The sequence below is a fragment of the Montipora capricornis genome, chromosome 14 (genome assembly GCF_036669925.1).
Source record: "Montipora capricornis isolate CH-2021 chromosome 14, ASM3666992v2, whole genome shotgun sequence".
Lineage (NCBI taxonomy): Eukaryota > Metazoa > Cnidaria > Anthozoa > Scleractinia > Acroporidae > Montipora > Montipora capricornis.
In genome coordinates, this window is record NC_090896.1 from 43521396 (window position 1) to 43536395 (window position 15000).

The 15000-nt window shown below is 37.8% G+C and overlaps 1 protein-coding gene across 2 annotated transcripts in view; it reads left to right on the plus strand.

Moving 5' to 3' along the window:
- Nucleotides 1-15000, plus strand: part of LOC138033734 (P-selectin-like) — an 18982-nt gene that overhangs the window by 1134 nt on the left and 2848 nt on the right. For both annotated transcript variants that reach the window (XM_068881541.1, XM_068881542.1), the window contains exons 2-12: nucleotides 14-289; nucleotides 1669-1860; nucleotides 2073-2261; nucleotides 4160-4414; nucleotides 4592-4789; nucleotides 7168-7359; nucleotides 8344-8544; nucleotides 11623-11871; nucleotides 12363-12557; nucleotides 13193-13378; nucleotides 14940-15000. The exon at nucleotides 14940-15000 is cut by the window's right edge and continues 131 nt beyond it. In XM_068881541.1, coding sequence (XP_068737642.1) covers nucleotides 14-289; nucleotides 1669-1860; nucleotides 2073-2261; nucleotides 4160-4414; nucleotides 4592-4789; nucleotides 7168-7359; nucleotides 8344-8544; nucleotides 11623-11871; nucleotides 12363-12557; nucleotides 13193-13378; nucleotides 14940-15000 — 2194 coding nt within the window. The remainder of the gene's footprint in view (nucleotides 1-13; nucleotides 290-1668; nucleotides 1861-2072; nucleotides 2262-4159; nucleotides 4415-4591; nucleotides 4790-7167; nucleotides 7360-8343; nucleotides 8545-11622; nucleotides 11872-12362; nucleotides 12558-13192; nucleotides 13379-14939) is intronic.

A 15000-nucleotide genomic window follows, 5' to 3' on the forward strand; every position in this document is an offset into this window, starting at 1 on the left:
TTTTATGTTTTAGCCCCAATAACTGGTCGATGGAGTAGTTGGTCGCAGTGGTCGTGTCGTAATGATGGAAGTGGCTCTAAATTTAGGAGGCGTACTTGTACCAGTCCACCTCCTGCCCATGGGGGCAGTTACTGCTCAGGGTCAAGCACTGATCGTGGCGATTGCGATGAATGCTTGGAAAACATTGACGGATGCGAACACGTTTGTGTCGACTCACCGGCATATCGGTACACATGTAGGTGTAACAGTGGATACAGGGTTGATCCAAACAACCGACATAAGTGTATCGGTAAGTATGTATTCCAGGATAAGTGACCAACAGAAACAATAGTTTACAACTTTTGTCGTTACTTTTTGCTGCACTTTAATCGTAAAATGCCCTCTTGAACGGTGATGTTGTAGATCGTACGAATTGCTCTAAGATTGTTGAAGTTCTTGAAGTATCAGCGGTATAGCAAAAGAAGATAACGGCCCAGTTTATTCCAGGTCGTGCGCTCCTTTGCATGCACTAGCTGCATCATTATATGTTTCTAAATTGTCATAATTATCAGTGTCTCATTCATGTGATACTTGAGCTGATTGATATATCAATTAAATTATTCAAATGAAGAATGATCCTCGCAGCTGTGAACGCAATTTATGCAATTGCGAAAAGAAGCCTGAAAGAAATTCTGGACTTCAACAGGGATTGGACCCTTGACCTCGCGTTACCGGTGCGATGCTCTAACCAACTAAATTATGAAGCCACTGACGTTGGGAGTGGGTCAATTTATGGGTTCATATATTCCCGTGAAAGAAATGAGTGTGAATGATATATGAAATAAATCATATTCATAAATCATGTTGTTGCTATGCGACAACTGTTCCGCGTGCTACATTCACTCTTGATTCAATCTTTTCGAAACCATCGACAATTGCAGGTTGGCTAACGAAGGACACAACAAACTTTTGAAATCTCCTAATTGACACCAACACGAAAGCTTAAACATAAACAATAACATGGCAGCCTTAACAAAAAATGAGAAATACCACAGCCAAAAGCACGATTAGAGTGAACTTTGATTCCCGCTCAATGAAGATTTGGACAATATATTTCTGTGTGGCACCAGTACGATCAAGGCGTACGATTTACAAAATCAAATGCACGGAAAATAGGAGACCGTAAAAAACCTAGATGGTCTTCTAGGGGTAAATTATTATTGCAAAGTTTACTCAAGCAAATTCTATTGCGATAAGTGGTTGCTTTCAGGGCGAGGCGATTTCTAATTTAGTACAACATTCGATTAGTGAATATATGAAAATCATGTATATGAACTGGAATTGAAAGATCAGAGATGTTCTAGGTCATTGAAGTTGTGAATGACAACTTTAAAACTTCAGGCTTGCTTTTTATATCTTTTTTTATGATATCTTTCTTTAAGTTTTTAGTGCAAAAAGTGCAAAAAGTTACTTTCTCGATAAGAAACGTTATCTGAGGACAATCAATGCTATCATAGGAATAACGACAGTGCCAGTTATAGTATTACTGATAGTTTAAAAAGTTTTAATGAACCCTAGACTGCCCAAAAAAGGAAGGAAAGAAAAGACATGAAATTTAATCCACGTAATTCACTTTAAGTGTGCTGAGAGGACTTAAAGTTTTAATTAACTTTTATTCTTCAATTTAAGTTGTAAAGTGTGACACAAGTTATTGGCGGCAGTTTCCCAGGGTAAGACTGTTTGCACCTTGCACGTCTGAGGTTTCCATTGGTACAGAATGTAATATAACGTGTGATCATGGCTACATAAATGAAGGAAATACAAAAGCTACATGTCAATCTGATGGACAGTGGTCTCCAAGTTCAAGTCCAGCCTGTGAAAGTAAGTGACAAACAGTCAATATCATATGCACGATTCTTAGTGGTGCCTTTTAACGGGCTACGAGCAAGGCCCAAAGCTTATTTTCATTTATAAATTCTCACAGTTTTTTAATAATAAGTGATATCTCGCGATGTCTCAGTTGACTTTTCGCCTAATCGATACTCCATGCCATTATACAACTTTTGACTTCAACGTCTTTTTTTTAAATACAGAAAAAACGTGCACAGCTTTGGTACCACCTGAAAAAGGGCATTTCAGTGATGGTGCTTGCATTGCACAACCGCTGCATGGTCAGTACTGCAGTCTGGAATGTGGACAAGGTTACGACCCTCGTGGGCACAGTTCGACTCAATGCAACGACGGGCAATGGACAGTAGGAAACGGCGAATTACTCTGCCACGGTAATCTTTGCTTGAATACACGTTTAAAGGGTAATTTCTGCCCGCTTGTCGTTATATTGTCACACATAAAGTAATGTTTTGGTCTGCTAATTATTCAGCTTGTGTGGTATATACTAAAACAATTATTCACCTCAGTGAAGTGAAAGTGGTGGATATTTACCTCGCCGCTTACTCACCTCCACTTCGGTGAAGTTGTGTAACATGAAACAAGATATGAAAGTTATGAAAAACAAATCATGATAATGTAAAATTTTGCGATAAAAATGTTAATTAATGTAGTGGAGAAGAATTATATTAAAGCACAAAAGTATCGTACAATGAAGAGGAAGCTCGCGTTTTATTGGCTTATCATGTTTGTTACCATGACGTCACCTATATAGTCACATGTGAAAGATAAAAATGATATGTTCACTGACTTTTTATTAAAAGGAAAAATCCCGGTATTTCATCAGTATCTATATCATTAGATATAATATTTTTATGAATCATTTCGTTTTGCAAATAGACTGAAAGTCTCCATTAAGTTCAATTTTCCTGTCCTAAAATTTATCTGGAATCGATTTGGTGTCATGATTCTTTTTTCAAGGGAGTTGACGTTCCCATGCCGACAACATTTGACAACCCAGTTTTTAAATTTTGAGATTTCCACGTCATCTGACGGCATAGTCTCTTTTCAGGAACATCAAAGAAGAATGTGAACTGAACTCGGAACTGGCGTGCGATTCTCAAAAGTCCCGAAAACTTTTCGGGCCCGAAAAGCAATTCGTGAAACTATGATCTGCTACTTATGAAAAATTCATCTTTGCGAGACAAGTGAAAACGAAACAATCGCAGAGTTTCATGACGAGAAACGCTTTCCTTTTGAAGGCACAAAGCGTTTTATGTCACCCGAGATACGCCCAAAAAGTTTCGGGACTTTCGAGAAACGGCCACCAGATGGCCATTTCTGTCAACTCACGGAACCAATCAGATTACAGGATGTGGAATTTTCATCCTTACGCAAAATGGTTCTGCTTGAGCTTGTGAAATAAAATAGAGGATATTACATGGCCGCGCGGGGATACGAATTTTATCTTCGAGTGCTGAAAGTATCTCTCACGAGTGAGCGAAGCGAACGAGTGAGAGATTTTTTCAACACGAGAAGATAAAGTTCGTATCCCCAAGCGGCCATGTAATGTTCTGTTTATTATATAGATATTGATGAAATGTCTAGATTTAAAACAACTTGTTTTATTCATTTTCGAAATGATGAAAAACCACCAACCACTAAAACACGCATGTTGTGTAACATGAAACAAGATATGAAAGTTATGGAAAACAAATCATGATAATGTAAAATTTGCAATAAAAATGTTAATGTAGTAGAGAAGAATTATGTTAAAGCACAAAAGTATCGTACAATGAAGAGGAAGCTCGCGTTTTATTGGCTAATCGTGGTCGTTACCATGACGACAACTATATCCTCACATGTGAAAGATAAAAACGATACGTTCACTGCGCGCGGTGAAGATATGATTTTTTAGTAAAAGGAGAAATCCTGGTATTTCATCAGTATCTATATAATAATAGAGAATATTACATGGCCGCGTGGAGATACGAAATTTCTCTTCGAGTGTTAAAATAAATATTTCAAGAGTGAATGCAGCGAATGAGTGAAATATTTTTCAATACCAGAAGAGAAATTTCGTGTCTCCAAGCGGCCATGTAATGTTCTATTTGTTATATAAACACCAGTGAAATACTAAACAATTTCACTTTCGCCGCGAAAGGCATGATTTATTATAGCAATTGCAATGGTGATGTTTTCACGCGAAGATGTCATGTTTTCGAGCAAAAGCTCACCTGGTATTTCATTAGTATTTCAATATATAATAAATATATTTTTGTTTTGGTTATAGACGTTGAAGCCCCTTCATTTCGAGGCACTTGTCCAAATAAGACGACTGAATTTGCAGATCGTGGTAAAACCACATCAACGGTTGAATGGGAGCCAGTCATGCCAACCGACAACAGTGAAGGATATGTTAATCTCGAAGTCTCACCGAATGTGACATCACCACACGCTTTTGGTCCAGGAAGGCACATAGTTACTTTCATTGCTACTGATTCCGCGGGAAATGACGCTTTCTGTCTTTTTGAAGTTGAAATAACAGGTTGGTCTTTCATATAAGTGTATCACTAGCAACAGCAACAATAATAAACAAAACCAACAGAAACGTTTTTTAAGAGTCAGCGTTTTGCGAAAGATGCGCAAGTTGGTGTCAAAGAAGCATGAATTTACCTAACTCATGGTGTTTTGTCTTTTCTTTATCATTTCATTATCACATTAGTTCTTCGATGTCCTGTGCTAAGCCCACCAGCAAACGGGAAGTTTGATGACAATGTGTGTGACAATCTGTATGGAGCGATATGCCACCTTCGTTGTCACACGGGATATCAATTGATTGGATCCAAGGATAGAACCTGCGACAAATTGGGACAGGGAGAAGATAAAGTACAATGGGCAGGAAATAAAACTTATTGCGAGAGTAAGAATACAAGTCTACATTGGATTTTATTACAATCTGTGTATACAAACACATCTTAACCGAGAGTAACAGTTCTGTGGTTTCAAAAGATCACTTGTCTTAATCAAAGAGTGACGTGCTTCTGCTTTCATACCCCCCTCTTGTTCAGGACAGCTGCTCATTTTCACATGTTCTTCTACGTTCTTCTACGTATTGATTTGATTTGATTTGATTTAGCATCGATCAGCAGGGCATCAATGCTCGGCTAGAAAGATTTGAGACTTATATAAAGTGATTATTATTATTATTATTATTGTTATTATTATGATTATTGTTATTATTATTATTATTATTATTATTATTATTATTATTATTATTATTATTATTATTATTAATCATAAGAAACTGTAGCAAACACTGCTAAAGAGTGCTCAATACACGTTTGTGTAGAGCGGTGTATAGAATTAAATGACTAAATGAAAATACACAAGATTCCCTGCGACTCTGAGTTTCGTGCGTATGCACTCATCAGGCAGATTTAATGAAGAACAGACTTAGCTATATATACACATATTTGCGATGAGTAGAACAATGGGGTCCTGATTACAATGGGTGAGAAGGGCGGAACTAGGCTGTGGTGTAAGACTGACTGAGCTAAAACGCAATACAATAGCTATTGTGTAGGATAAGCCTTAATTGTTCTTGACATAAAACTTGTTTTCATGACGGCATTTGGATACAAGCTCAGATCGTTTGTTCAGTAGATTTTTGTTGCTGCGTTTAATTAGATGAAGTTTTTCTGCTAAGCATAAATCACATCTTTTGCTTGAATTGTGATAGGGGCGGGCTCTTGCGATGATAGACCATTTAGTTGTAAAGCTGGTATTGCTGTCTTTAAGTTGCCAGATGTATTTTGATAATTCAGTGCTATTAGAAAGTTTCCTGTGGGTGAATGTTGACTTGTATTGAGTGTATCTTTGTTTAAAAGTTCCTTCAGTCAATCCGATGTAGTTCTTGGTAGTGGTTTGATTGGCTGTCGTAGAAGTTATTTGTGCATTATAGATCAGGCTGGTGGTTAAGCATTTATTGTCGAGAGGGCAATTTTGTTGGGATCTGCAGTTACATAGTTTGTCGCTATTGTCGTTGATGTTGTTATTTGATAGGATCTTCTTGTTATGCTTGTTTATTATGGCTCCCATATTCTCCATACAGCTGTAACTTACTTTGATGTTGTTCATGTTGAAAAGGGTGGAATACTTGTGTTGTTGAGGGAAATGTTTAGATACGAGCTTAAGGAAAAGGTTTTGCCGATATTAGTCTTCACGCTGCTGTTAAAAGGAGGATATTCCAGATAATGTTACGCATGCGGTTTCTACTTGGTTGATCATTTTGCCTGCGTTTGTTGTAGGAAAGGCTTGCGGTATATCCACTGGATTTGAGGACGTCGTCGTAGGTGGTCTTAGCTTTGTTGAATTCTTCTTCGTTGCAGGAAATGTCAGAGATTCTACGGTTGATGGAGTCGGGTAGCTGCTTGGTGATGTTGGGAGGGTGGTTGGATTCAACGTTAATATATAGAGGATGGTCGTTAGGCTTTCTGTAGGGATAATACGTTCCGTTGTTGAGGTTGAATGTGACATCGAGGAAGTTGGCGATCTTGAGGTTAGTTTGGATTGTGATGTTCAGTCCATGAGTTTTAAAATGCCTCGTGATGTCCTTTCTTATTCTGTCTGCCTGTGGTCCCGTGGTGTTTTTGAATACTGCCAGCCCGTCGTCTCTATAAAGTCCGATGTTTTCTTTTCCGTAAGTGCTACCTAAGCCGTTTAGGATGAACAGGCCAACAAGCTCACAAACCTCTGCGCCGTCATAACTGCCCATTGTCACGTCAAAAAAGCTGTTGCCTTTTTTAATCCACGCATTGCCATTGTTGAAGAGTAGCGATTTCCTTGAGTGCATGATAATATCGATATCGCGTTCCGGTATGTTAGTATACTGTTTGGCGAAGTTAATAGAGTTTGTTAGTAGCTTCTCTGTGATGGAAGGGTAGAAACTATCTATGTCGAAGACGACGAAAGTGTGTCGATTCTTGTTAGGGATGTCGGAATACCAGTTGATGACAGAGGCTGAGTTTTTCCATTGGTTGAGACCGGTTTTTTGTCTGACAGTGGTGTTAATCTTTTCAAGTATCAGCTAGCTAATGCGTCCTATCTCGCTTTTGGCTGGGTTAATGAGGCGGCACGTGGGCTTGTTTACGAAGTTCTCTTTGTGATCTTTTAAGGTGATGAAGGATTGACGTTCCGCCATGCATTCAACTCTGTCGTCGATTATTATTATTATTATTATTATTATTATTATTATTATTATTATTATTATTATTATTATTATTCAATCATTATTTACAGTTGTTAAGTGCCCTTCCCTGGAGATTCCTAATCATGCGCAATTGACTGGGCCGGGATGTAATGGATCTACCTTAGACTACGGTACCACCTGCCTCTTTAACTGCTTGCTTGGATACGAGGCAGTGGGAGGTACAGCCAGGAGAACTTGTCAAGACGACAGAACTTGGTCTGGTAGCCAGCTTCAGTGCCAAGGTAACGAGAGCTTGTAATTGTAGAGCGTATCGTTATTTTTTGTCGTAATAGATCTTCCAGGGTAATAGTGTGGCTGCATTACTAGCGTGCATAATTCGCTATTCTCAGACAAGTAGGATAATACACTCTTAGTGATTACTTTAGTTAATTACCTTTCCACCGCTCTCCATCGACCACTCGGTTCCTATGCGTTGATATTCTTATTAAACGTTTACTTACAGTGTGAGTATTGCAGTTTCGAATGCATCTTTTCTTGTTGTTACACTAAGCCGCATCCAGCGTGGCCCCAATTTTTCAGCAAATGAATTTGTCACATGAAATTCGGGAAAATTTTTTCATGTGCACCAACAATTCACGAGGAAAGAAAACATGCCGCAGAGGACTTGTAACAGAAAAACTTGCTCGTGCTGATGTGGCTTCACTACAGAAAAGCTGCGGGGTACTAAGTGTTTGGCCTCTCTAAGCGGGGCATTACATTTCTTTTTAGTACCGTATTTACTCGAAAGAGCGCCTCACTTAAGAGAAAAAATGCCAGTAAGTGTCGCGCTCCTCAACAACAGCACAACACTTATTCTGAACAATTTCTGGATTCTGAATAATTTCTGGAGCTGGGATTATTAGAGGTGTTTATCAATATATATTCTTTTTTTTTCAAAATTGTACTTTTCTTTGTCTTTGTTATTGCTTTGGATCTTATCCAGATAGATCTTTACAACTAACTTTTGTTATACTGTGGTTGCTATGCCGTTGTTATCGTTTAATGGAGAGAACGATTACGTGATTGCTGCATGTTTATTCATTCGAAAATCAAGATTTTTAAATAAGCGACGCATATGCGAGTCTAAAAATTCAATAAGCGCCGTGGCACTTTTTCGTGTAAATACGGTACTTGCTGCCGAAAATTGTGGAAGCTCATCGAGTACCTCATTTGTATTATGCATTAAAATTACGTTTTTTATCTGTTTTTGGTTCATTGATTCGTAGCTTTAACTTGCCCTGCGATAACCATTCAATCAGAGGGACTGACTGTTAGCCCGGCGAAATGCAGAAATTCAAGCGCTGTCCTTCGATACGCAGCTGAGTGCCGATTTTCTTGTATGAACGGCTATGAACTCCTTGGGCCTGGACTCAAGACTTGCGCACAGAGTAAGAAATGGGTTCCAGAGAATAATCCATCCTGCCATGGTATGTATTTTTTTTTTATAACGCCTTATACAATGGACGGTGTAAATCTTTGCGTTTTGATTGGTGATGATAATGACTGATGAATTGTCTAAGATTGCTCATAAGGTCGTCTTGAAACCATGCATCTTAGACTCACTTTCTTCCGCAATGATAAAAGAATACTTTGAAATGTTTCTACTGACACTTTGCAAGGTCGTTAACTTATCTTTGGAATCTGGTTATCTGCCTTCTTCTCTTAAAACTGCTGTCCTTACAACTCTACTCAAGAAACCTTCTTTGGATCACGAAATCTTTAGAAATTACAGACCGATCTCAAACCTTACAGTAGTCTCAAAAAACATTGAAAAAGTAGTGACTGTGCGCTTACATGAGTACTTGCTACGTAACCACCTTCACGAGCCACTACAGTCGGCCTACAAGCCTTTTCATAGCTGTGAAACTGCTCTTGTACGTGTGCATAGTGATATCATGCGTGCTATTGATAATCGTCAGTGCGTTATACTTTTTCTTGATCTGTCTGCTGCCCACGAAATCCTGCTTAATAGTTAAAACTCTAAATTTGAAATCAGCGGAATTGCTCTCAGCTAGTTTCAATCTTACCTTACTGGTTGCACTCAATCTGTTCTGATTAATGGGAATAATCACAACCTCGTAACCTCAGTTGTGGAGTACCCCAAGGCTCTGTGCTTGGACCTATTCTCTATTTACTGTATACTGCACCATTAGCTGACACCACAACATACAATTTCACCTCTATGCTGACGATACGCAACTTAACGTTTCCTTTTCAACAAATAACGACCTGGAACTGACACAAGCTGTTGAACGTATCGAGCTATGCCTGACTGATTTCGACAAATGGATGAGTATCAACAAACTAACATTGCATAAAGAAAAAACTGAGTTCCTCCTTGTTTACTCAAAATAAAGACTACAGCAATGCTTGCCGTCAACTGCTTTGGTCAAGACACCGTCCAGCCTTGTCAAACTGCCAGGAATATTGGTGTCACTTTTGACAGTACCATGTCAATGATGCCTCATATTAATACTGTATGTAAATCTGCATTCTATCACCTTCGTAATCTATCACGTATCAGAAAATTTATATCAACAGAAACTGCCAAAACACTTGTGCATGCCTTTATCTCATCCAAACTCCCTTCTGTACAATCTCCCGAAATATGCTGTTCAAAAACTACACTATGTACAAAACGCCGCCGCTTGTCTTTTAACATTTTCCTCGAAATACAACCATATTACTGGAAAATTGAAAGATCTACACTGGTTACCAATTAATGAACGCATAAAGTTTAAGATTTTAATTCTCACTTTCAAGGCTTTGCATGATTTGTCATCTTCGTACATACAAGAATTTATATAAGTCTCCACCTTCCTTCAAGAACCCTCCGCTCATCTACATCGCTCCGTCTAACCTTACCAGCTATAATTTGAAGTCTTATGGATCTAGAGCTTTCACTGTCGCCTCAACACAACTTTGGAACGATCTACCAGAACACATAAAAAACTCTGATAATCTCGAGACTTTCAAAACACGACTTAAAACTTATTTATTCAAGTAAATTTTTGTATAATTTTTTTCGTTATGGATTAATTTTATTTTAATTTTTCGTGACTTGTAAAGCGCTTAGATCACGTCTGGATAGGCGCTTTAACCGAATTATTATTATTATTATTATTATTATTATTATTATTATTATTATTATTATTATTATTATTATTATTATTATTATTATATTGGTCAAGAGGAGTTTGCGATTAAAGTGCAGGCGCATGAATGACGTCATGCGCAGAAATGTGATAAAACTTACAACGTTTTGACGTCATCCATGCGTTAACTGAGTACTGTATGGGTCCACAAATGATTCCAGAACCGCAAACGATCTCCAAGCTGTACTGCAAATGATACCAAAACCACAAATGATCCCGAGAAAAAAGTAAGGAATGGCATGGAGAGTGGAATGGTCTGGACAGAGAATTAATATGAAGAGCGCTTATTTTTACTAAAATCACTTTAAATCATGGCTCACAACAAGTTTCTGCCTCATTATAGTTTTCCAGAAAGACTGAATTTTGTTTTTTATCACAATGTTATAAATTAAATTTGCCACATTTAATTATCGGATACAATCATCAAAAGCTAACTTGGATGCAATTCTAAACTGACTGTGAACAGAGGCCCGTTTCTCGAACCCTGCGTGCGTTGCCAGAGTTGTTCGAGAAACGGGCCACTCTGGAAACAATCAGAGAGTTGCGTCCAAGTTAGTTTTAGATCATTGTATCCGAGAATTAAACGTGGCAAATTTAATTTATAACATTGTGGTAAGAAACAAAATTCAGTCTTTCTAAAAAACTATATTGAGGCAGAAACCTGTTGTGAGCCATGATTTAAAGTGATTTTAATAAAAATAAGTGCTGTTAACATTAATTAATCTTCTATCCAGACTATTCCATCCTCCATGCCATTCCTTAATATTTTTTTCGGGATTATGTGCGGTCCAATATGGGGATCATTTGCGGTCCTGGGATCATTTGGGGACCCGTACAGTACACGTACACGGCCGAATGGAATATTATTCTTACATTACGATCGATTCTTGAAACTGCGATTGTGGTACCGTGTTATGTGTCTTATCTGATCGTCAGAGTGCGGTGACATCTTGACTAAATGCAGTTAAATTTATGTTGGTTGCAATAAACTCCCGCCGTGTTTATTAACATTTATTGGTTACAAACAACTTTTTCCGAGAATAAAAAATCAGATCGAACACGTTCTGAAGCTTTCGCTCTTAAAACAAGATTTTCGTCAGCAGGATGAAATGAACATGCATAGTCAATAGGATGAAAGACAGCGAAGAAGTTAACGGCCATCCCTGTTCAAATCAGGTTTCCTCGGACAAGAATTAATGTGTGATTAACTAGGTCGCAAATCGAGTGTGGTGTGTCCCTAAACCCAAAACGTGAAATATCTATGACTATCATGAAAAGGTTAAAGATATCGTATTCATATTTTCATCAACTGTAACTTTAATTTGATGCATTTGTCCTTGTTATTGAAAGATGTGATGGCGCCAACATTTCAAAACTGCTCTTCAAATATCATTGAAACCGCTGATCGAGGTTTAACATCAGCGACCGTCACTTGGATTGTTCCTATGGCTACAGACAACTCAGGATCTATTCCAAACATTACGCACTTTGGGAAACAACCCGGAGAACGATTCTTAGCTGGTGAACACACAATTAAATATCTAGCTTCCGATGAAACAGGGAATATTGCCAAATGTGAATTTAAAGTCTTCATATCAGGTACCTTTCTTTCTCATTTACCTAAACACTTTTAAGCACGATATAAATGTGTCACAATGTAATGAACCTTGTGCTAGTTAACCACCAATGAGTTTGTTATGCGATCAGTGACAGAAAGACAACCCACAGATTAACTTGGTAGCATTAAAATTAAGACGTCACAAATATGCAATGAAAGAATAACATTGCAAACAAGACGAATGCCTGATTTTGAATAGTTCAATAATTTTTTTAACTGTTAATGTTTTGCTTTCTCACTGGCAACCGCATAAGACATGTCATTCGGTTATGGCACCGATTTCTCAAACCAACATTAACAAATACACAACAAATTATCCATGATAATGTAGATCCTTATAAAGGCTAGATAGGGCCAATTCTTCTATCACAATGTCCTGTTTGAACGCTCCTCTGTTGTCAGTCTTGGAGCGGGCTAGTCAATCGAAACTGAAGAACTTCCTTATTTTTGTGTCTTTATTTAATCTTTTCAGTGGTCAGATGCGTACCCAGGTTATATGCTCCTGATGGAGGCACTATAGATTGTAACAAGAACAACATCTATGGCTCGGAATGTTCCTTCACCTGTAATACTGGATACAACAGGATTGGCTCAGCCAACAGAATTTGCGAAAGTAATCACACCACCTCCGTGGGCTACTGGACAGGAAATGAGGCAAGATGTCAACGTAAGTCAAACCTCAGTATGATTAAAATAAGGGCTACAGGTAATGGATGGGTAATTATTGTAATCAAAAGTGAAGTTTTCTTGCCTAGTTTCAACCTTTGGGAAGGCCTTGGCTAAAAGTAAAGAGGTAAACCTGCTCATAGCACAGCTGTTCATAAAACTACTTAAAAAAAGGACAAACGATATGTGTAATTTCAAAGGGTCTTGAAGTTGAATTTTAAGCCCGAGGTGAAGTTTCTGGTAGAAAAAAGAGACAATGCGTATTGAAAAAAGTTTCTTAAATCTACTAGAAAACGGCTGTGAATACGCACATTAGGTCGTCCCGTGCAAATACTTCACCCACGCACGACGCCGTATGAAAGAGCTGCACGTTTTTCATCTCAATACGGCAGCCTTAGTCAGAGACTAAGGATAAAGACCGAAATTAATGTCCCCAGTACCTTTTGCTAAGAAAAACAAGGTTTTGCTTGTCCATGAAGAGGACGTTGATTCGATGCTGACTCATAACTACTACAACCAGAGTGAATATTTTAGTGTTCTAGAAAGCCTTAGTCACGTTTCTTGTTGCCCATGTCATGGTTGAGCGATAGTTATGTAAGTAAGCTGTTGACAACCTTTCCTTTTTTTTTTTTTCAGTGGCCAGGTGTCCTCATCTCTTTCCTCATCCTAACAGTGGGTCAGGTTGTGGAAGTGTAGCAAAATACACCTTTGGTGCCACATGCCGCTTTTCCTGTTATCCCGGCTATCAGCAGATAAACGGATCTAGAAATATAATCTGTCAAGCAAATGGAACTTGGTCTGGGGAACCACTTTACTGTCAAGGTAGGGTGACAAATACCTTTTGGTGGGTGGAGTCTTGAAACAGTATTATTGATAGCGTTTTTCTTAGATTCCCTCGCGACCATGTTGAGCGCACATTCTCAAAAAGACGGCATTTGTGCTCTTCTGAAACTTAATCCGTTTTCGTAATGAATGGAATAGTATTCCGTCTAAACTGCCCATCTGCAGCCCCACAAAAAGAATTTTCCAATTAATATGAAATAGTTTTAAAAATTTGATAAAGGGCATTGTTTTGATAAAACTCCAAATAAAACGTTTTGCGCAGAAAGATGGATTGGCTGATTCGATAGAAGGTACCAGTACGATTAGTCCAGAACGTTTTGGAGTGAGGGCATTCATAGAAAAGGTGATATAAAGTCTCAGGTTCATCATTACAAAAGTACATGCATCATTAATTCTAAATCCAATTTTGCATAGTTTGCTGTTAGTGTAAAGAATAGAATTAATTACTTTGTATTGGAAGGCCTTAACATATGACTCAAGTGCAACCAAATGTGGTAACGAGAAGATTTCTTTAAATTGTTGGGTTGTTAAATTAAAATCACTCTTCAATTTGCGGATAATATTAGGAGGTTGAGCTTTTTTTGAGACCAGCAGCAAATAATAATCTTTTGATTTTTTGTCTTTAATATCGAAAAATTTATTTCCAATTATAAGTGATGTGGATATGGTTAATCTATCTGGGCTGATTTCTTTTAAACGAGAAGGCACAGAATGACAAAGGCCCGCCCAGTGTCCTCTCAGTGTACTCATGTTTCGAAATTATCATCCTAAAGTTTGAGATATTATAGTTGAATAGGCGACATCAGCGGGACATGTACGAGAACAGAAATTCAGAATGCTGACAATGTTTCTCTTTTTACGTCAAAAGTAAGAACATTTTTCCCGAGTCGACTGTCCCTATTTTGAACGCGCTGTTTATATTTTTGCTGCCCGTGAGTGTTTGCTTGTGTGCTTGCTTTTTAACCTAAATTAAATAACCTACGGCTATTGTAATTACTCAAAGTTGTATTTTTTTGAGGAGCCTGCATGAAGTTCGTATAGGCCCCAATGGTTTCTCTATGGGCATCCTCGCCATATACTTATCTTTCTTTTGTTATCTAATTATCTTTTGTATTTTCACGGCGAATTTATATTTATTTTGTAACGATGTGTAAGAAAAATGGCAAAAAATAAGCTGAAACTGAAACTAAAACTCCATGCAAATTCTTTGCGTAGATTTAACCCCTCATTGTTACATGGCGTCATATACCGAATGGTAGTTTATTGTATTTATGGCTATTTTTATTACTTTTAAGTAGAGTCATTATGTCAATATATGATTGTATTTATCTGTGTCCAAGCTTCCCTGTTCAAAGAATAACAGATAAGAATAAAGTAAAAAATCAAATGACCGAAAAGGAATGATAATGCTAATATTTTTCAATGTTAAAAGGAGAAAAATATAACGAAAGTCATGCGTTTGGACACTGCTAGAGATTGTAGAACATATAAGGGGCTGTAAACAACAGCTACATAGTTTATTTTATATTATTTTCCACAGTTGTTCGTTGCCAGACGTTGAAAGCTCCAAAAGATGGATTCGTAAAGCCAGATGTGTGCAC